The sequence below is a fragment of the Colossoma macropomum genome, unplaced genomic scaffold (genome assembly GCF_904425465.1).
Source record: "Colossoma macropomum unplaced genomic scaffold, Colossoma_macropomum, whole genome shotgun sequence".
Classification (NCBI taxonomy): domain Eukaryota; kingdom Metazoa; phylum Chordata; class Actinopteri; order Characiformes; family Serrasalmidae; genus Colossoma; species Colossoma macropomum.
Window position 1 is genome coordinate 342364 of NW_023494802.1, and position 23004 is coordinate 365367.

The 23004-nt window shown below is 37.9% G+C and overlaps 1 protein-coding gene across 2 annotated transcripts; it reads left to right on the forward strand.

Moving 5' to 3' along the window:
- Nucleotides 1-515: 515 nt before the first annotated feature.
- Nucleotides 516-22272, forward strand: LOC118823121 (dysbindin-like). Of its 2 annotated transcripts, XM_036592530.1 has the most exons (5): nucleotides 516-846; nucleotides 1674-1769; nucleotides 13386-13532; nucleotides 15453-15596; nucleotides 21794-22272. In XM_036592530.1, exons 1-5 carry the CDS (start codon nucleotides 804-806, stop codon nucleotides 22045-22047), a joined length of 684 nt encoding a protein of 227 aa, XP_036448423.1. In that variant the 5' UTR covers nucleotides 516-803; the 3' UTR covers nucleotides 22048-22272. The 2 variants fall into 2 exon arrangements, with proteins under 2 accessions (XP_036448423.1, XP_036448424.1); XM_036592531.1 differs by lacking the exon at nucleotides 1674-1769.
- Nucleotides 22273-23004: the final 732 nt, after the last annotated feature.

Consider the following 23004-nt stretch of genomic DNA (forward strand, 5'->3'; position numbering starts at 1 on the left):
TTATATCAGTTGTATTACATAGATTTTAAATACACTTCACTGTATTACAGAGATAAAAATGGGGTATTACACACGCTATAATAGCTACATATATTACATAGGTATTACATACTATGATAGAATATTACAAATATAATGTAGGGGTTATATATGCTATGTTAGTGCACAACTTTACATAGATGTTAGATTTAAAATAGTAGTATGTTGCATACATTACACGGGTATTACACAGGCAATTTTACTATATTAAACTATGTATCACATACTATAATAAAAATATATGTTTTTTGCTGGAACACATTCAGAATATTTACAGTATTTTGGTTGAATGTTGCAGAGAAATTGTTTTTGTTTCTTTAATCTTGGTTTTCCCTCCAGATTATGCAATAACCCTGGCTTTAGTCAGCTTTACCCCCTAAAACTGACCACTTGGTACAGGCCAGCACTCTTTAACCCACATTCAGGGGAGTGTGAAAGAGAGAGAGAGAGAGACAGACAGACAGAGAGAGAGAGAGAGAGAGAGAGAGAGAGAGAGAGAGAGAGAGAGAGAGAGAGAGATAGAGAGAGATAAAGAGCGAGCAACAGCTAAGGACAGAGGATGTTTTGTATGCACTGAGATGGAAGAAGAATGAAAAGAGAGAAAGAATGAGGTAAAGAGAAGATCTGCTTTGGTCACTTTTAAACCTACAAACCTCAGCACTGTGGAAATTAACTGGAGGTGAAAGATGACCAGTGCCTCTGCAGAACCGAGGAGGGAGCTCCACTCGTAAACACATCATCATCAGCTCTTCCCACAAGGCAACATGTCAACATCAGGAGCAACAAACTACAACAAACATCTCTCATGTGAGTATTTTAGGCCTTTTTTCCAGTTTTCCCTGATTTAAGCTCCCTCAGTCCAGCTCTGCATTTTCTGTCTTTATTAATGTTGATAAAACATATCTTGATGTGTATGATTTATTAAACTGGAATTGAGTTGGATGTTCATTTTCATAGGTCAACGAGCAGGTCAACATTTGTAATTGTGTTTTCATTGTGTTCAAGTACAGTCTTAAAGCTGATTCTTCAAGGGTTCTTGAGAAAAGCCAGTGGTTCTATATAGAACTAGGAACACTCAAATAACCATTTGCATGCCTGGTTTTGCATAGTGAAAAGGTTCTTCAGACTGGAGAATGTGTTGTATGTGGTTCTATATAGCACCAAAAATAGTTTTGCTCTTGTTATGATGTTAACCTTGCAGCAATATTTGAACCCTTTTTTGGTGCCATACAGGACCATTTTCAAAGCATTTCCAGAAGAGCAGAGCTCAAGTTCTTGATGTTATACTGTTCAGGTTGGTAGCTGATGGAGATGAGATGACTGTGTTTGTTTACAGAGAGCTGTAAAGAACAACATGAGATAAGACTGGAGAGGAGAACATTACATCATCAGACTAATCACCTGTGTACTTCAGCAGAGACAGAGCAGCAAGGGCAGAGAGAGAGAGGGAGAGAGGGAGAGAGAGATGGGGAGAGCTGAGAGGGCAGGGAGAGGGAGAGAGGGAGAGAGAGTTCCACTGGTCTTTCTGATGGTCTTGGACAATGAATGAAAAGTGAACATCACAGGACTTTATCTGGACTTAGATCCTCCTATGCTATGTAACATATTGAGCAGCAAGATTTCTCCCTTTTCAGTCTCTGGTGAGGGTTTCAGAATCGTGCCATGGTGTTTAGAGCCTTCAGGTCTTGGACATCTCACTGGCGTAGATCAATGTGGGTATCAAAATGAAGGTGAGATGGATATCGAGGACAAGATGTTGTTCATCCTCCAATAGATGTCTGCTGCCGCCTTGCTGATGCGGCACTTGTTCTGGTTGCTACCTCAGTGACTTCTTCGCTCATATCTGCCTGACTATCTGCTAATATGTCACAGTATGTTACTTCCTGTTGATCCTGTGTTGCACAGTGTTCACTCAACAAAACAAACCCAGGTTTCCTTTAGAAGTTGTACCGTTACTCCATAAAGCACATTTAGACAGTTAGCCAGATAACTTAAAGTTAAACATGGAGTGGAGAAACTTTCAAGATCACAATGGCCACAAGATTTTATATTTTACTGCTGAGTCCTGCTCCCTTAAATTTAAGGAGATAATCACTTTTTTTAGTGTTTCTCCTTATAAACGCAGCATTGTTGAAGAACATTTTGCCACTCAGTCTGACTGATTGCAAAACTGTATTTGATAAATACATTTGAATATATACATATTTTCCATATGGGGTGTTAAGTGTGATTACATTTTAAGTATTTGTGCAGTTTGTAGGTGAAATGTCCACCAGAAATGTCAAGGCACCTTCTTTATGTGTACTGTATCCAGAAATCTCAAACACAACGCATGTTCGGGGATGTTTGGAGCTGCACAGACAAGATACAGAAATGGCCGTACACATCCCGGACACTGAAATTTCATGGGAATGGTGCAGGTCAATGAATTCCTAGAATCATCAGTTTTCATGCAGTGACAGGCTGAGTTTTGTCTCTTTGTCCATTGGTGTGGTATAATCTTATAATGCTAATTGTTGGGGTATAAACTCTTCACATTAGCCTTGTAGGTCCAGGGCTCAAACTAAAGAAGCAAATTTTAGACACCAAACATGTCCTGGCTGAACCTCTGCATTTGTGGGAAGGGGAAGGGGGGGGCTTGATTTTCCACTGAATTACCACTCAAAATCCAAAGCATCCAGTTTCCTAGTTAGTGATTCCAGTGTAAGAGCGTTGGATTTGCCTCAGCTTGTCTGATTTCCTTTTAACCTGTTTCTGCTGTGAGGCTCCAACTGCTGTAAATCTCTGTGCTGTTGATGCAGTGATGATAATCCTGAACTGAGTGGCAGCCAAAGGCAACAACATTAAAAATGAAACCACTTAACAGCATAAAGGTTACTTTCATGTGGTTCTAGTATGCTGTGCTCGATACACTGCTGCTTAACCCCAGTGAAAAGACCATTTAATTCTGTAGAACTTTTAAAAATTTAAAAAAATTAAAAAGAGTTTTCCTTTAAGTAGATCAATAGTATACTCAAAGTGTATAGAGGTACACAAACTTGATGCATTTGTTCAACAGAGTTGATCACTGTAATGATCTTCTTACTGGAGAAAACAATAGATCCTTTTCACAAAACATGGAAGTGTGTAAACACTGGATAAAGCAAGTTCTGCTTTTGCCTTATGGATGGTTACTAACCTCAGAAATAAAGGTGTTTGTATCACTTCAGTTCACCACAGAGAGGTGTCTCACTTTATCTTTGTCAATACTGTTTCTGAAACATCCGAATGCCATACATAGTGATACAAACCAATCCTGTGATTTTTACAGTAACAATTGGTAAAACTACATCTACCATCAAAAGTAATGAAGAAACAGTTATTTTTTAAATCAACCTTACCATCAAACTGTTCAATATATTCACTAGTAGATAAGTTGAATTTTCATAAAAAACAATACTATATAGCAGTGATAATTTGTCTAGAAAGAGAGATTTTTTAAATAACACTGTGTCACTGCTAAATCAAAACTGTCATTGTTGAAATGACTCTCCAATTTCAGCTTTGTTTAGCTTAAAATGTATATTTCTGCCAAACACAGCTGCCAGTATTTTACAATAAAGTGGCTGCATTTATAGAAAAAATGCTGTTATATAGGGTACATCAATACACTTTTTATACAGTATATCTCTGGCAACCGCTGCTGCCAGTGTTTTACTGTAAATTTCTCAGAAAAAATATGCTTAGTATACAGCAGTACTGCATCTTTATTAGTAAAAGTAAAAAAATCTTGGCCATTTTATTAACAGCAAAAAATCTCTACTTCAAATAAACAAATGTCATTTACTGTAAAATATACAGGCAGGGAAAAATTCACTGTATTGCTGCAATAAACATTGCTGTCATATTATTACAATACATTTCTGGCAACCACAGCTGCCAGATTTTTACCGTATATTTTAACAGATTGGTTTTTTTTTTACAGTGTACCATAACTTTTAAAATGAGATACATATACATGCAAACCCTGTGATTTATTAACCATGTTGAATCTTTATTTAACTGATAAAAGTACAAAGAAATTATTTTTGATGTTTTGGCAAGACCAAATTGATTGTTTTTTGTAAATATAAACAAATTTTGAATAATAAAAAAAGTTGGGACAGGGCAAAATAAGAGTGAGAAGTATTCAATCCAATAAGAATATTCAAATAAATCCTGCAATAATATTCCAGATTGATCACTTATATTCATAACTTCACTAACCAGTTTCACACAATCAGACATTTCCATTCATGTAATCAGCACTGAGCCTATACGGCCTGTTGTGGTCAGCTTAAAGTGTGTTTCCAGGAAAGGTAGACGTAATAGGATGATAAGTTCAGACCTGGGGTTAAGAGCCTGAGCTAAAACAGCTAACGGCTCTCCACTAGTCTGGCTCAGGTTTCAGTTCATGAGGCTAATCAATAGAGCGCAGTCACATAGAGCAAAGCTTAAATCTGATTAGCTGAAAGCAGCTTTCAGCATCAGTGAGTGAAGGTTGACGTTTGGTTCACACAAAGCTTTATTAAAAAGCTGATATTTCCAGTTTGATAAATTTACCACTTCTTCACAGCACTGTCCTGCACACACACTCAAAAATGTCTTTTAAATGTGAAAATATGAACAAAAACACTCATTTTGTGGCTGCTAGCATAGTATTAGCTACTTAGCTAGCTTATGTTGCCTTTTGTCAGACTCTCTACAAAGCAATAAGTCTAAAACTAACAATAAGCACATTAACATACCATCCTAGTTTACATTCTGGTGCTCTTATATGTGATTTTAAAGTGCTGGGCAACTTCATCTTCATCTGGAAGAGTAAAGAATTTGCTAAATTGTTGTTAGCTACAGCTGCAAGTGTGGCCACTAACATAAATGCTAATAGCATTCATTTCTTACAGCTTATAGCTTACATTAAACTCTCTGCAAGGTAATAATTCTAAAAGTAGGAATCAACACATCAACACACCATCTTAGTTTATATTCCAGTACTCTTACTAGTGATGCAATAACACTCGGCAACTTCATCTTCATCGGGAAAACTAAAGAATTTAATGAATTGCCATAAGTATTAGCAAACACAGAGGATCCTCAGTGGGGTTAATACTGCTTATATCAGCTCTACCTGCTTTAGAAAGCTGGAAAATGAGAAAAGTTCATTACATATATGGGTACATTTGACATTTCAGCCTCAAACACAGTGAGAATTTATCATTTAAGTTCACAGATCCAAAAGGCCTCAATCTTATCATATTTTTATCCTGATCTCGTCCTCTTATTTGGAACAAAACTTCTCAATGCTCATCATATTTTGGATTTTTCTTTGTTGAGTATGAAAACATGAACAAAAACACTTGCTCGCGGCCACGGACAGGCTCTGGCAAAAGTTTATAACGTTCAACATGACGGGAGCAGAAACTGGTCTGCAGAGGAGACGGAGTTTATGCTTTGATCTTTAAAAGACAGCAGTGGGACGGACGTCTTCCTCTCTCGACCTTCTTTAATAAGTGCATGTGAAGGATGTTTTCCTGAGTCTGACATCATTTTGAAGTAATTAAAAACTCCAGCGCGCCAACTAGAAACTCATCTCACTCGGACTGGACCTCACGTGATGATCGCTGTCATGGTAACGTTTACACTAAGTGGTACTCCACGCATGCACAATATTTTGGATCAGATTACTTGTAGTGCGCATGTAAATGAAGATTTTCCATCAGATTGTTGAGTAGAGTGAGCATATAAACACCTCAGGCTGAATCTGTAATCGGAATGTATTCATTTGCATTGGCAAAAATCTTCGCATGTAAACATAGCTAATATGTCTAAATGTAGACTGCACATCTAATCTTAATGTTCCATGTGTCAAATTTGATGTTTCTATATCTGTTTCTCTATCATTGTGATAATCCAGAAATACAGTTCAAACATTTCCAGAATCTGTAAAGTCGCCCTTTTCATTTCATCTTATCATGATGTCGTACGTGACTCACATCCAGAGTTATGAGGCTATGAAGAGAGGCTGAGATACAAATCATCTGCCTCTCACCGTGTGGAACTGGTGGATTCGTCTGTCCACCTACATTTTGTGTGAATCTGATCAATGGACACTCAGGAGATCACTAAGGACTGACCCATCACGCCAGTCCACAATGGAGACACGTGTGAAATGGCGTGCAGAGAGTTTACAGCTGCTGAAGTTGTTGCAGCGGTTTTGGAAAGTAGTGATGAAGATAATGGAGCATTTAGATATGAAACATATGAGTATCATGTTATATGAAGAGCCTTTAAAGGAGCATTTAAGAAGATATGAACAAGTCAAGAAAACGACCTCAGAGCACAGAGGGTTTAAACGCTGCTATGGAACCCCTATTCAGGTATACTGTTTTGCAGTCCTGTGTTTTAGTTGTGTATATTTACTCTTCTGTTCATTTATTGTCTTGAGTATTGATGGTTCTGAACATCCATGGCTGTACAATATGAATCTTCAGGCTAGCTGCTTTCCTCACCATTGATTCATACATATAACAATGGCTACATTAACAAAACAAGGTTTCATTTGCTAGAAATAACTGTTAAACCTCTTTAAATATTTTTCTAAACTTGCCTGTTTGCTTGAACTAGACACCTGCCATCTTCTCTTTTTGTGGTGTAACAGCTGTTCCATAGATTGTTGTTGGGAGAGTCGAAGCGCACATTACGTTGCAGTGCATTCTTGGAATTGCAGTGCAGTGCATTGTAAAATGGGCTTATATTAATAGAAAATTAAAATAATAACACCCGATATATGCTAATATTCATTAGGTTGAATGAATAACTGACTCTAAATGCAGGTATTGTGATATAAGCTGAGTCCGTTCTACAGTTTCCCATTAGGTTGAATGAATAACTGACTCTAAATGTAGGTATTGTGATATAAACTGAGTCTGTTCTACAGATTCTCTTTAAGTTGAATGGGATTTTGCAGCATACTGTAAAGTTTGTCCAACCTCACAAGATTCGCTATGTAAGAAATGTGGACAAATCAGTTCAATTTAGTTTAGTGTGCTGTATCTTCAAATATTGATCGCTTATATTAGTATGTTTGCTCTTATTTGTTGATTTGTTGCAGTGCTGTAGAGGGTTAGAAGAGCAGTCAGGAATATTAGCTAGCACAGCACATGCATTCTTACTTTCTGTGTGTCAGTCATGCTAATCCTGTCCTGCGGGGGTGATGGCTCTGAGTCAGTAACTCCAGCTGCAGGGCTTTAAGCACTTCTCACAGTGTGGGACTGCTTTAGCTTTAATGCCATAATTGTTGTAGGGTTTCATTTCACACATTCTATACTGAGCGCTCACCTTAACTGTGAACCTGAGAGCTGAGAACTTCACCAACTACCAGTTGAGGAATGAAGGCATGAGTTACATAATAGATATTTACTGCTATAACCTCACATACATAAACATACCCACATATACATAAATATACTCACACACTGCCCCAGTTAGGGTTAATGCTGATGCTGAGTGATTAATCTGAATGATGATGTACAGAAACATTCTCTTTTAATTCTTTAAAGCTGCAGAGTGGACCCCAGTGATCATGTGACCAGTTCACTTACAAACTGCAGAATGAATCCTATACAAACACAGCTGTCTGTGTACTGTATGTTGTGTATGTTTTAGTTCAGAATAGTTGAAGATATAATCAATTACAAATGATCAAAATGTAAGAAAATAAGAACTTAAGTAATTTAGAATGTTTTAAAATTACTTTAAATCATTTGAAAATGCCAGCTGCACTTTAACTTTCATGATGTATGGACCAATAGAAGTGCTCAAAAATTTTACCTTAGCATGAGTCTGAGTCAAGTCACAAGTCTCTGAGGTGCAAGCCCGAGTCTAGGTCGAGTCTTTGAGGTGCGAGTGCAAGTCTGAGTCAATTCATGAGTCTCTGAGGAGTGAGTCAGAATCCAAGTCAAGTCTCGAGTTTCTGAGGTGTGTGTCCGAGACGAGTCTTGAGTCTCTGAGGTGCAAGTCTGAATCAAGTCTCTGAGGTGTATGTCCTAGTCGAGTCTCTGAGGTGGGAGTCTGAGTCGAGTCTCGAGTTTCTGAGATGCGAGTTTGAGTCAAGTCCCCGAGGTGTGTGTCCTAGTCGAGGCTTTGAGGTGAGAGTCTGAGTCGAGTCTTGGAGGTGCGAGTTTGAGTCGAGTCTTTGAGGTGTGTGTCCTAGTCGAATTTTTGAGGTGGGAGTTTGAGTCGAGTCTCGAGTCTCTGAGGTGTGAGCCTGAGTCAAGTCTTGCGTCTCTGAGACGTGAGTCCAAATCGAGTCATGAGTCTCTGAAGTGTGAGTCTAAATCGAGTCATGAGTCTCTGAGGAGTAAGTCCAAGTTGAGACTGTGGTACAAGTCTGAGTCGAGTCTCTGAAATGTAAGTCCAAGTTAAGACTCAAGCCTCTAAGCTGTGAGTCGAGTCTTGAGTCTCTGAGATGTGAGTCCGAGTTGAGACTTGAGTCTCTGAGGTGTGAGTCCAAATTAAGTCTCGAGTCTCTGAAGTGTGAGTCCAAGTTGAGACTCTGCTGTGCGAGTCTGAGTTGAGTCTCTGAGGTGTGAGCCCAAGTCGAGTCTTGAGGCTCTGAAGTGTGAGTTGAGACTCTGTGATGTGTGTCCTAATCGAGTCTCTGAGGTGGAAGTCTGAGTCGAGTCTCGAATATCTAAGGCACAAATACAGTTAATCTAGATATTGATAAATATCAGGTCAGTATCCAAACAGTATGTCAAACTTCCATCAAAATATTGGATCAGCAATCTTGGTTTTAAATTTCCAATTCATGTGACATTAGGAATGTTATCAACATGACAAAATTCAGTGTCTGTATTGGAAATGTGGTTTGCGCATTAGAACTGGAACATACATCTCCTTAATACACTCTTAGTGTCTCCTTTGGACTCTTGAGCCAGAAACTGAGTCTTTCTCTTTGGAGTTAAAGGGGTCACTGAAAGGGCAGCTGCTGAATGAGTTTGAATAAGTACACAGCCACTAGTCTTCATGAGCAAGTGTTACAGTGTGAGCTTTTGTTATTCTGTGAGCTTAATGACACGGTAAAGATAAAGCTATGACTTTGGGCACTGAGAGTTACATAATCCATGTGAATGCATCATTGTCAAACGCCTCCAAGAGAAGAAGCTAAACAAATCTGTCAGAAATCAGCATGAAGCCTAACCTTAGACCAATAAAATCACTCAGTGTCACTCGGGCAGCCTTCAGCTGTTCGCCGGTGGAGAGTTAGAGTGAAGTCTTCTTTTCACCTTTTGTTGCCAACAGTGTGCATGCAGGATTAGAAAACCCCAAAAACAGTTTTATTTACTTAGTTTACCTTCTTATCTTGAATGAAATCCATCACCTAAAGCATGTTTGGTGTGTGATATTTGCTGGATCTACAAAGCTAATTTAGCTATCAATAAAAAAAAAAATCCCCCAAAAATACAAAAAAACACATGACAAATGTTTTGTGCTCAAAAACAACCCCTTTATCCAAATCCAAATGTATCACACACGAAGAGAAGAGTGATGATATAAAGTCTAGTCCAGTGGTTGGCAACCCAAATATTAAGAAGAGCCATTTTGTCGTCTCACCAAAAAACAATCTGCCTAGAATCCAATTTATTGAAGTAACATTTTATCATCTTGGCTGAAAATATGTCTTAATATGTGCTAGTTAATGTCCTAGTATAGATTAAAAAATATAAACGGAAACGGTTTTTACAAGGCTGAAGTCACTTCTCGTTTGCCAGCTTCTTGTTTGAATTTGGTGGAACGGGAAAATTCAAACAAGAAGCTAGTGAATGTGAAGCTGACTTCAGCCTCGTGACTTTTCAGTATTTGTCAGTTTCTCATTGCAGATTAAATGTGTTATAAATGCAAATACATCCACTTGTCTCCAAATTATCGATGTTCGTCTTAAATCTTTCTCTTTGCTGTTTCATTAGCTACTAGCTAGACAAGATTGTTGTCTGCATTGGTAGTATGCCGCAGTCTGCGCACCAACCTTCAGGGTTAAAGGGTGAATTAGCAGTTCTACATTAACTCCAGCATTTAAGACCATTTATTGTTAAACCTGTGTTAGACCGATCAGCAGATCTTTATTTTACTGCAGAGGAGGATTATTTTATTTTTACCTAAAAATCTAGTTCTGCTGTGGAGCCATAAGAGCCACATGCCAAAGTTTGATTGGTTAACTAGTGAGGTTAAAATAGAAATTAAATGTACTGTATATATTGATGTTAAATAATCTGTTTTAAAACATATATATGTTTTACACATGCTGTTATTTGCAACTATTAAGAGTAATTGCAATAAATTAAAAAGGTATTCATGGCCACGCATGCGTAGACCTTGTGAGCAAGTTTTTACCTTAATTTATCAACCTATCTCTTTCTCTCTCTCTCTCTCTCTCTCTCTCTCTCTCTCTCTCTCTCTCTCTCTCCTTCATCTTAGTAAATGCTAAAGACCTATGTTAGAATCTTCTATCTCTTCATGTCTTCATGCTGGAACCTATCCCAGCTGTCACTGGGCAGAAGGCAGGATAAACCCTGGACAAGTTGTCTTAATATGAATGAATATTATTTCTTTTTTTTCAAATTTTATCGTTCAAGAGATCTGAGCTTTTCGGATTGCAGTTTTTTTTTAGAAATTTCAATACAGCGCCACCATCTGGTCATGGCTATAATGAACAATTCCACATTTTTACATGATGACACAACAGTGTAAAGAGACAGGTAAAGAAAAGGCAATAAAGTGATAATCTAGATCATGGAGATAAGGTTTGAGACACCTACAGGAGCTTTTATGAATCCCATTCGAAATCCATAGGCATTCATATGGAGTTGGTCCCCCTTTGCAGATATAACAGCTTCCACTCTTCTGGGAAGCTTTCTACAAGATTTTGGAGTGTGTCTGTGAGAATTTTTGGCCATTCATCCAGAAAAGCATTTGTAAGGTCAGACACTCATGTTGGATAAGAGAGCCTGGCTCACAATCCCCATTCTAATTCATCCCAAAGGTGTTTGATCGAGTTGAGGTCAAGGCTCTGTGCAGGCCAGTTAAGTTCTTCCATACCAACCAACCTCACCCAGCCATGCCTTTATGGACCTTGTTTTGTGCACTGGGGCTCAGTCATGCTGGAACAGAAAAGGGTCTTCCCCAAATTGTTCCCTTAAAGCTGGAAGCATAGAATTGTCCAAAATGTCTTGGTCTGCTGAAGCATTAAGTTTTCCTCTCACTGGAACTAAGGGGCCTAGACCAACCCCTGAGAACCAACCCCATAGCATTATCCCTCCTCCACCAAGCTTTACAGTTGGCACAATGCAGTCAGGCAGGTAACGTTCTCCTGGCTTTCGCCAAACCCAGACTCATCCATCAGACTGGCAGATAGAAAAGTGTGATTTATCTCTCCACAGAATGCGTTTCCACTGCTCCAAAGTGCTTTACACCACTCCATCTGCCACTTGGTTTCGTGCTTGGTAATGTAAGGCTTGCATAAAGCTGCTCAACCATGGAAACTCATGCCATGAAGCTCCCAGTACACAGTTTTCTTAGTTTTCTTTGAGATTACATTACTTCTTACCTCCTAGAAAAGGTAATCTCACTACTCATTACTTTACTTCAATGTTACAACATACCAAATTATTTCACTGTGCTGGCAGATCAGTTTGCTTGTTTGAAGCATATTTCTTGGCTCTTCATAGGTTATTTAGTGAAGAAAATGTTTCTATATAGAACAGTGAACACTCAAAGAACCTTTTGCACAGTTAATGAAAGGTTCTTCAGATTAATGGAGAATGTGCTGCAGATGGTGCTCCGTATAGCACCAAAAAGGTTTCTTCTTCACCATGCAAAGAACCCTTTAATCGTGCAAAGGGTTCATTGAGTGTTCATGATTCTATTTAGAACCAGTTTCTTCACTATTAAAATACTTTTAATAGTGTATATTGCCAAAAAATGTAGGTGATTAATGTGTTGAAAGTAATGCGACAAGCTTGTAACAGTGGCAGAACCCTTTTTGGTGCTATATAGAACCTTATGCAACACATTTTCCATCAATCTGAAGATCCATTTCACCATGCCCAAATGGTGCATATAGAACATTTTTTTAATTAAAGAACCCTTGAAGAACCATCATTTTGAAGTGTGTAGTGTAGCTTAAAACTCAGCTACCTTAAAATTGTGCATCTAGGGGGCGACATTCCTGTATTTGCCCAGTGCTGCAGAATTACTAAATCTGCCCTGACCGCTTCATATCATCATACTGCAGTATCGGCCTAACACAAGAACAAGTACCTGCGGTACTAGATCGGCCTGATGCCAAGCGCAACTGATGTTATCAATGCAGCCCTAGTTCTGCAGTGAAGCTGATGGTGAAACGTAGCTGATTAGGTTCTCTAATGCTGGTATCAGAGTCCACTTACAGTTTTACTTCAAACACAACTCTGTGGATGTGGCAACCAGCATGGTAGAGTTCTCTGACACGCGCCACTGAGAATGACTCACTGAGAAACAACCCTTCACCAACTTTGAAGATGGCAGATAAGTGTGTGTGTGTGTGTGTGTGTCAGAGCAAATCACAAACACTCTAATGACTCCAAAAACAGTGTTTGCTTTTGTATGTGTGCCAGCATAAGCAGTATTTGCATATTGGCAGAAGTGCAGTTACTCATGTACAACTATACAGATGAATTACGGCGTCTCTGATGAGTCATAATGCTTTAGGGAACAGTTTCAGTAGAACTACAGCAACACAAACACAGCATAGAGTGATTTCACTACTAAAACTTTTACTTTCTGTAATACACAAACACACAATTAACAAGATTAGATGCATTTAATTAAGTTCATGAACAACGTATATTTAATGACTTGGCCTATTCCTCTTGGCAAACCATGCTCAATTTCCCCCTGAGGTTACGAGGGTCCCAGAGTTACACTAACAATTTCAAATTTTCAATGGGATTCATGTCAGAAGATGGACCCATGCGAGCACCTTTACCTTCTTTTAGACACCAACCTTCAGTTATTTTGGCTGTATGTTTGGCGTCATTGTCATTAAAATGCTCAGATTCTTGGCTGATGAGATTAAATTCTCCTCTAATATCTCCTGATACATCATTCCATTCATGTTTTCTTCGACGGCATGTGATGATCCAGTATTGTTTGTAAAGAAGCAGCTTCAACCTAAAGAGAAACTGTAGAACAGACTCACTTTATATCACAATATCTACATTTATATGATTGTATTAATGTTTTCAATCTTTCCCTCTCTTTCTTTCTCGCCCTCTGTTTTTGACGCCCAGCTGGGCCAGATCATTCTCAGAAAGGTTTTGACATGGAGGCAGCCTCAGTAAAGCTGAGAGAGAGAGAGCGATTTTTTGAGGAAGTTCTCCAGCATGATGTGGACATCTACTTGTCTGCTAATCATCTTCATATCAACAGCAGGAAACGTCAGTAGCAATTATTGATTTTGCTTTATTCTTTTGTTTATTAGGTCATTAGTGACCTGTTCAACACAGACACACACACACAGGTGGCATTTCACTGTTAAAATCAGCTGATATTAAGGTTTCATAGATTTGTCAGCATCAATATGGTGAATGTAATTCCTTGCAGTTAAGTGCTGGATTAGAATTACTGATGGAGGTTTGTTAATGTAAATTGTTAGGGATTTGATTGTCCAATTTTTACAGGATTAAGTATCTTTGTAGTTTTCCCCAAATTACAAAAGATAGTCTAGATCGAAATGTCATGGGCTAGATGTTTACATCAGCATTTAGATTAAAACAAGGCCAAACGAGCAACAAAAAAAACAGTTTAAAACAAAACTCATATCTTTATAGCTGCACTCAAACCATTTATACACACAGGAGCACTGTTACATGTAGCTAGCTGACATTTTCAGAGGCTCCCCAAAAAGTTTCACACAGAGGTAGAGCATAGTGCTCCTATAACTTACTCTTTAATTTGATGAAAAGACTGAAGGTCCACCTCTTTCATGATTCAATTAAATGTTAGATGAGGACTCTTGGTAGTCTTCACTAATGTGATTTAACATTAGTAAATCTTTTCAGGATCAATATGAAGATTATAGTTTTGAATCAACATTAGTTAATCTATCCAGGATCAACATGAAGAAGATGGTCCTGATTCAACATTAGTTAATCTATCCAGGATCAACATGAAGAAGATGGTCCTGATTCAACATTAGTTAATCTATCCAGGATCAACATGAAGATGACAGTCCTGATTTAACATTAGTAAATCTATCCAGGATCAACATGAAGATAATGGTCTTGAATCAACTTTAGTAAATCTATCCAGGATCAAAATGAAGATGATGGTCCTGAATTAGCATTATTAAATCTATCCAGGATCAATATGAAGATGATGGTCCTGATTCAGCATTAGTTAGTCTATCCAGGATCAGCATGAAGATGATGGTCTTGAATCACCTTCAGTAAAATCTTTCCAGGATCAACATGAAGATAATGCTCTTGAATCACCTTTAGTAAAAATCGATCCAGGGTCAACATGAAGATAAAGGCCTTGAATCACCTTTAGTAAAAATCTATCCAGGATCCACATGAAAATGATGGTCTTGGAACAACTTTAGTAAAATCTACCCAGGATCAACATGAAGACAATTGTCCTGAATCAACATTAGTAAATCTATCTAGGATCAACATGAAGATGATGGTCCTGATTCAACATTAGTAAATCTATGCAGGATCCACATGAAGATGATGATCCTGATTCAGAATGAGATAATCTATCCAGGATCAACATGAAAATGATGGTCTTGGAACAACTTTAGTAAAAATCTATCCAGGATCAACATGAAGATGATGGTCTTGAATCAACATTAATAAATTTATCCAGGATCAACATGAAGATGATAGTCTTGAATAACATCAGTAAATTTATCCAGGGTCATGATGATAATAATATCCCTGTATCAATGGAATCAACATTTCAAAAAAGGCTATACAGCACAGAAATTTTATAATATAAATCTTATAGAAGAAAATTACATTCTGGAAGGAGATACTTTTTGAACAACAGCCAAATGTTGGCTGTAAATGCATATAATTTATGAATTTATAGGTTACTGCTATATTATTCAAATTATTTTGAAATATTTTAGAATTTTTACCTTCTTGAAATCAGTATCAGTGATTGACTTTTCACATCAATCAGTTCATATGTATAAAAATGTATACTTTTACCCAGGATTTCCATTTTTATGAAAGCATTTCCACACTAAAATAGTGTTTTGGGTTTTTTTAGCGTTTTGATAATTTTTCATGTAATAAATGGTAAATGATCAGCTCTCAATGCTTTGGATTAAACATGTTTTTCTCTTGTAGCTCCCATGGAAAGCATCTCATCATTGGAGGTTAATGTGGACATCCTGGAGCATATAGACCTTATGGAGATCTCTGACCACGAGGCTCTGGATGTCTTCCTAAACTCTGGCAATGATAATAGTGTTCTCACAACTACTCTACAGGGTTAGTGTGAAACCACACTCGGTTCACTACATAGTTCACTATACCGTCCCAAACTGTGCTGTATTCATTACATACACTCTTGAAAAAGGTAGTTCTTCAAAGGTTCTTTAGTAAAAGCAATAATCTATTTACAACTATGAGTTCCATATAGAACCTTTTGCATGCTGAAATAGTCCTTTGCATTGTGAAATCGTTCTTCAGACTGATGGAATGTGTGCATATGGTTCTATATAGCACCAAAAATGGTTCTTGTATTGTTACAAGCTTAATATCATACAGTAAAGACAATGGTTCTAGATAGAACCATGAACATTCAAAGAACTCTTTGCATGATTAAATGCTTCTTTGCATCATGAAGAGTTCTTCAGATTGGTAGAAATTGTGCATGAATGTGCTATAGATGGTTCTATATAGGACTTTTTTGAAAAAGGTTCTTCTATTGTTACAAACTTGACATCATAACAGTAGAAGAACCCTTTTGGGTGCTATATAGAACCATTTTCTTTACTAAGGAACCCTTGAAAGATCATCTTTTTTAAGAGTGTAACTATAGCAGAGCTCTTTTTGGTGTAATATAGAACCATTTTCAAAAAGGTTCTATATGGAACTGTACACAACACAGTCTCCATCAGTCTGAAGAACTAATTCACCATGTAAAGAAACTTGCAAGCATACAAATTGTTCTATGTAGACCTCCTGGACCTAAATAGAACCATTGTCTTCATTAAAGAAACTTTGAAGAACTATCTTTTTTAAGAGTATTGTGGTTCTATAGAATCAGCAATTATTGCTCTTTTTGACTATTTAATTATTGTGTTAAATATTTTAGAACAGGGCGGCACAGTGGCGTGGTGTATAGCGCTGTTGCCTCACAGCAAGAATTGCCGGGGTTCGATTCCCAGCCGGGCGACCGGGGTCATCTCTGTGTCGAGTTTGCATGTTCTCCCCGTGTCTGCATGGGTTTCCTCTGGGTTCTCCGGTTTTCTTCCCACAGTCCAAAAAAAAAAAAACATGCAGTCAGGCCAATTGGACATGCTAAATTGCCCCTAAGTGTGTGTGTGAATATGTGTGTCTGTCTGTCTGCCCTGCGATGGACTGGTGACCTGTCCAGGGTGCATCCTGCCTTCTGCCCAATGACAGCTGGGATGGGCTCCAGCACCCCACTGTGACCCAGAAGGATAAGTGGTTTAGATGGTGTGTGTGTGTGTGTTAGAACATAGAAATATTTTAGTGCATAAAATTATATTTACACTTCATTTACATTCTTTACGGAGAGTTTGGAGTCTGTGGTTGTGTATGATTCTGTGTGTGATAGTGACTTCTAAAATAAAAAAATTCACAGTTAACTTTTAGATCAGAATGTATTTACAGTTATGAAAAACATTCAGCATATTCAGTAGGGTGCGTCCAAACTTGTGAAACTGTCTCACACAAAGCACAACTGGCTGTCAGTGACTCATATTTCTTATGTGTAAGGGAGACAGCATGCCACAGGGTTACAAATGATTACCGACACTCATCTCTGGTATTTGTCTAATGACAGCACATCATTAAGTGTTTTACAAGCTGGAGAAGGAAAGTAAAACGCCTTAGAACATGAGAATGACACAGCAGTTAATTATGGCTCATTACAGCCCTAGTAACTCTGGTTTAGCTAGACTTTATGTATGACTAGCTAGACTAGCTAGTATGTTTGGGCAGGTTAATCTTAAAGTATCTGTACTTCTGATTATAACACTTACTTTTAAGAGTCAGTCATTTCTTATATATATATATATATATATATATATTTTTTTTTCCCATTTATAGCTTTCAAAAGTAAGTACAGCTGCTATTAGTAGTATTAATCCCACTGCTGTGACACTGACGTGGTGGTGACGTGTTAGTGTGTGTTGTGCTGGTGTAAGTGGATCACACACAGCAGTGCTGCTGAAGTTTTTAAACACTGTGTCCGCTCACTGTCCACTCTATTAGACTTTCCTACCTTGTTGGTCCACCTTGTAGATGTAAAGTCAGAGACGATAGCTCATCTGCTGCCGCACAGTTTGTGTTAGTCATCCTCTAGTCCTCCATCAGTGGTCACAGGACGCTGCCCACGGGACACTGTTGGTTGGATGTTTTTGGTTCTCAGTCCAGCAGTGACACTGCTGTGTTTAAAAACTTCAGCAGCACTGCTGTGTCTGATCCACTCACACCAGCGCAACACACACTAACACCACACCAGTGTCACTGCAGTGCTGAGAATGATCCATCGCCCAAATAATACCTGCTCTGTATATAGGGGTTCTGACCATTGAAGAACAAGGTAACCAAGTATGCAAACAGATGGACTAGAGTCTGTAATTGCAGATCTACAAAGTCCTCCTATATGGTCAGTGGACCTGATAAAGACGACAATGAGTGTTGATACAAGGAAGTGGTTTTAATGTTTTTGTTCTGGTTTATATCAATCTATATGGAACCTTTTTGAAAAGAGTTCTATATAGCACCTATTTTTACAGGCTTGACAGAAGAACCCTTTTTGGTGCTATTTAGAACCTCTTTTCAAAAAGGTTCTATATAGAACCATTCTCCATCAATCTGAACAACAATTTTGCCATGCGAAGAACCATTTAATCATGCAAAAGGTTTTTTTAGTGTTCATGGTTCTGTATAGAAGAACCTTTTTGGTACTGTGTAGAACCCTTTTCAACTGGGGGGGGGGCACCACATGATAATTCTGATGGTAAATGGAAAAACTGGGTCAAACAAGACAAATGCAATTAATTGCAACTACACATAATACAGCTAATTATGATTCATTATTTTAATTGTTTGGCAGCTCTAATGAAATACTGAAATATATTCAATTACAATCATCTTGCCTTAAAACTATATCAAGTTCACAATGTACCTCAGTTGTGTAATTGAGTTGGGTTTAAACTGCAGGTGTACTTTAAACGTAAGCAGCTGAGATTAGGAGCCCACACACACTTATACATTCTACTGTGATTGACATTGTCGCAATAACAGCAGAACCCTTTTTGGTGCTTTATAGAACCATTTACAACACATTCTCCATCAGTGTGAGAACTATTTTAGCATGCAGATAACCATTTAAGCATGAAAATGGGTCTTTTAGTGTTTATGGTTCTATATAGAACCACTGTCTTCACTAAAGGACCCTTGAAGAACCATCTTTTTTAAGAGTGTAGTAAACAGTAAACTGTGGCTTATTAAATAACCCGTAATCACCTCCACATCCTCCCTCTAGATGCTTTGGAGGTAAAACAGAAATAGATTTTGTTAAGACCCCCCCTTCCCCCCAACACAACATCTACAAAGATTTCATCACCATGTCACAACAAATAAAATTCCAAGAAACTCAAATTCACAGAAATGAAACTGAAGGTCTAAGTGTCATATTCCCTTGACATGATTTGGACTTTGGAAAATAACTTGTTTTGAATATGCATCTGTTGAAATAATAAAACATAAAACCATCGACATCTCAGCAGTTAAATTGGGTCAGGGAAGTGTTCAGGGTAAAGTTACTTTTGCAAGGGGACTGAGTGTCTATCTGGATTCTATTGTAGTGGAGAGTAAATGATATGAAACTTCCACTTTTTTGATGCTTTTACATATAATGCAATTGCCTGAAAACAAGGTCACTCCCTAAGCGAAATTCCACCAAAATTTCCATATTTCTGCAGAATTAAATGGTAAAAATGTACAACCCCATTTCCAAAAAAGTTGAGACGCTATGTAAAATGTAAATAAAAAACAAAATGCAACGTAAAGACAACATATCAAATGTTGAAATTGAGACATTTTATTGTTTATTGAAAAATGTATGTCCATTTTGAATTTGATGCTAATAACACGTTCCAAAAAAATTGGGACGGGAGCAACAAAAGGCTGGTAAAGTTGTGCAATGCTTAAAAAACACTTAATTGGCAACAGGTCAGTAACATAATTGGGTATAAAAAAAGCATCTCAGAGAGGCTGAGTCTTTCAGAAGTTTAACTGCATTAAACACAGACATTATTCTGTAGTGGAAATCACTGCATGGGCTCAGAAACACTTCTGAAAACCACTGTCTGTGAAAACAGTTTGTTGCTGCATCCACAAATGCAAGTTAAAACTCTAAAACACAAAGAAGAAAGCATATATAAACAGGATCCAGAAATGCGGCTGCCTTCTCTGGGCCTGAGCTCATTTAAAATGAACTGAGGAGAAGTGGAAAAGTGCCCAGTGGTCCAACAAATCAACATTTGAATTTCTTTTTAAGAAATCATGGACACTGTGTCCTGTGGGCTAAAGACCACTCAACTTGTTATCAGTTTACAGTTCAAAAGACAGTATTCATGATGGTATAGGGGAGCATTAGTGCACATGGTATGTGTGACATGCACATCTGTGAAGGTACCATTAATGCTGAACGATATATACATGTTTTGGCAACATATGCTGCCATTCAGACGACGTCTTTTTCAGTGAAGGCCTTGATTATTTCCACAAGACAATGCAAAACCACATTCTGCATGCATTACAACAGCATGGCTGTGGAGTAAAAGCATCCAGGTGCCTGCAGTCCAGTCCTGTCACCCACTGATAACATGTGGCACATTATGAAATGAAAAATACCATAAATGAGACCCCAAACTGAGGAGCAGCTGAAATCAAACAAGAAGGGGAAAATATTTATCTTTCAAAACTACAGCAGTTGGTCTCCTCAGTTCCCAAACGCTTGCAGTGTAGTGGCATCAAATTCACAGTGGACATATATTTTTCAAAAAACAATACAATTTCTCAGTTTCAACATTTGATATGTTGTCTTTGTAGTATTTTTCTTTAAAAATATGGTTTACATTATTTACACATCATTGCATTTTGTTTTTAAATAAATTCTGCAGAGCGTCCCAAATTTTTTGGAAATGGGCTTATAAACAGAGTCATTCAGAGTGGTTTGGTGTGAAATGCTCTGCTCTAGAGCAACTTACCGAGTCAGAATTGCTCACAGTGGTGGTGATAGGAACCAGACATCCACCTCAAAAATCTCCCTCACGGAAAGTTATTACATGAAATAGTTATGAATACACTGACTGAGGACTGAAACACTGTTTTACGATAGTTTTGAGAAGATTTTGGCCTCAAGCTCCATTCATGGTGGAGGGATACATAATATTCAAATATAGTCCCCAAAGAAAACTTATTATTTCAAATTTTCCACTATTTTCCCACTATCAACATTCCATATAAAACTCAGAAGACACGTATAGGTTCACTGGTGGTTTTGGACAGTAAATAAAATGTCTATATTTGTGTTGTAGTCATGGCAAACCCTGGTTCCTATCACCACCACTGTAAAGAAATCTGAACCATTTCACACCAAACCAAGCAGACCACTTTGAATTACTGTTTACATCTCAAACACTCAATAAAGCTTAAAAAATCCTCTTTAAGAAGCTCCAAACCGACTGATAAAGATGGACAAAAGCAAATGGATATGATAGTTAGTTAGTAGGTCAAAACCCCCTACATAGGTTTGGACACACCTACAAACACAATGTGGTTCTTAATAAGGAAAATGATAATGAAAACCTTAAAATAACACCTATAGAATTTTGAAATGACCAAAAAAGTGTGGCCACCTAGTCTGCTTCCCCACCAGCTTTAGGAAGTTCAATATATTGATGCTGTTATAACAAAAACAAGAAACAATTTTTTAATTTATAAAATTTATGTTTTATTTCCAAATAGGGCATATATAAGAAGGGATATAGATATATGAGGTTCATACATGAAATGAACCTTTTTAGCCAACTGTGTCTGAACACATGAGAATTAGACCTCTTTTAACCCTTCCGTGCAGTGAAACAACACACACACACACAGCACCCAGGGAGCAGTTGGGGGTTAGGTGCCTTGTTCAAGGGCACTTCAATCACATACTGTCAGCTGAGAGGATCAAACCAGCAACCTTCCAGTCACAAGGCTGGTTCCCTAACCTCCAGCCCACGACTGCCCATAGGCATCACCTTCACTATTATATTTGTCTTAGAAACAATTTACAGATTTCACTTTTTTACAATAGAAATTCTTCAATATAAAAAAATGCATGGATTTAAAACGAGTTGTTTTGTCAGTCTGGGTTCTTATTCATCATCATTCGAAAGTAAACAGATTGTCAGGAGGCTTCTGACTCTTTTTTTCAGAGGAAGACAATGAAGAGTTGGAAGATGATGACGATGGTGAGGTGGTTTTCAGACAGAAGCGAAAGCAAATCAAGTCCAGAACCTCGTCCACTTCCACATTGTCCAGCAAAGGCGACAGTGATGGAGGCAGGGACACTCCAATCATCCAATCAGATGAGGAGGAAGTCCAGGTGGACAATTTCATGTTGACCTCCACAACCTCAGCCGTGGAGGAGCATGAAGAGGAAGAGGTGGAGGAAGAAGAAGGGGGCTAACAACCTGGGCGGTTGCCATAGCAATGACACAAAAGCAATACGGGTCCCCCTTAGCCCAAATACAGGTGACATATGTTTGGTGACAAAGATCCTTGTGAAAATTATTCTTCAAGAGTCCATTAGTAAAGACAATGGTTCCATAAAGAACCACTGATACTCAAAGAACGACCTGTATGATTGCATGGTTCTTTGCATGGTGAAATGGTTCTTCGGATTGATGGAGAATGTGTCGTATATGGTTCTCTTTAGCACCAAAAATGGTTTTTCTATTGTTACAAACTTGACATTGTCACAACAGCAGCAGAACCGGTTTTGGTGCTATAGAGAACCATTTTCAAAAAGCTTCTATATAGAACAATATACAACACATTGTCCATCAATCTGAAGAATGATTTTACCATGTAAAGCATGTGTTCATGGTTCTACATAAAACCATCGTCTTTACTAAGAAACCCTTGAAGAACCATCTTTTGTAAGAATATAGGCTGTTATTTATTGTAGGTGTGCCACTAGCCATTCACACAGTGTTGGTGCAGCAAAGTGGTACAGCAGGCTTATGCTGCATTTACATTTTTGCAATGAAAGAAACATTAATCCACTCCTCATATCGGTATGTGACCAAAGACAACATAAAGCCACGCAAGTTACTATTGAAAATGAATGACTATTTAGCAGTGTGGATTGTTTATTTCAGGTGTAAAGGAAGGGAGGATGTTTTACACTCTTTTATTTTGTGTTGTATAATACTGGTTTCATCTGAAATTCAACAATGAAAGGTTTGGCATCAATGGCTCCCAAAACAATCTATATCCAGTGTATTTAACAGCTGTAATTGACAGCAAAAGATGAGAAAATTTAACTCTTGACAAAACATTCTGCTCACCACTGCAGTCTGTGGATCACGCTGAAACTAAAAAGCAAACTTCAGATGCTAAACATGTCCTGGCTGATTGATTA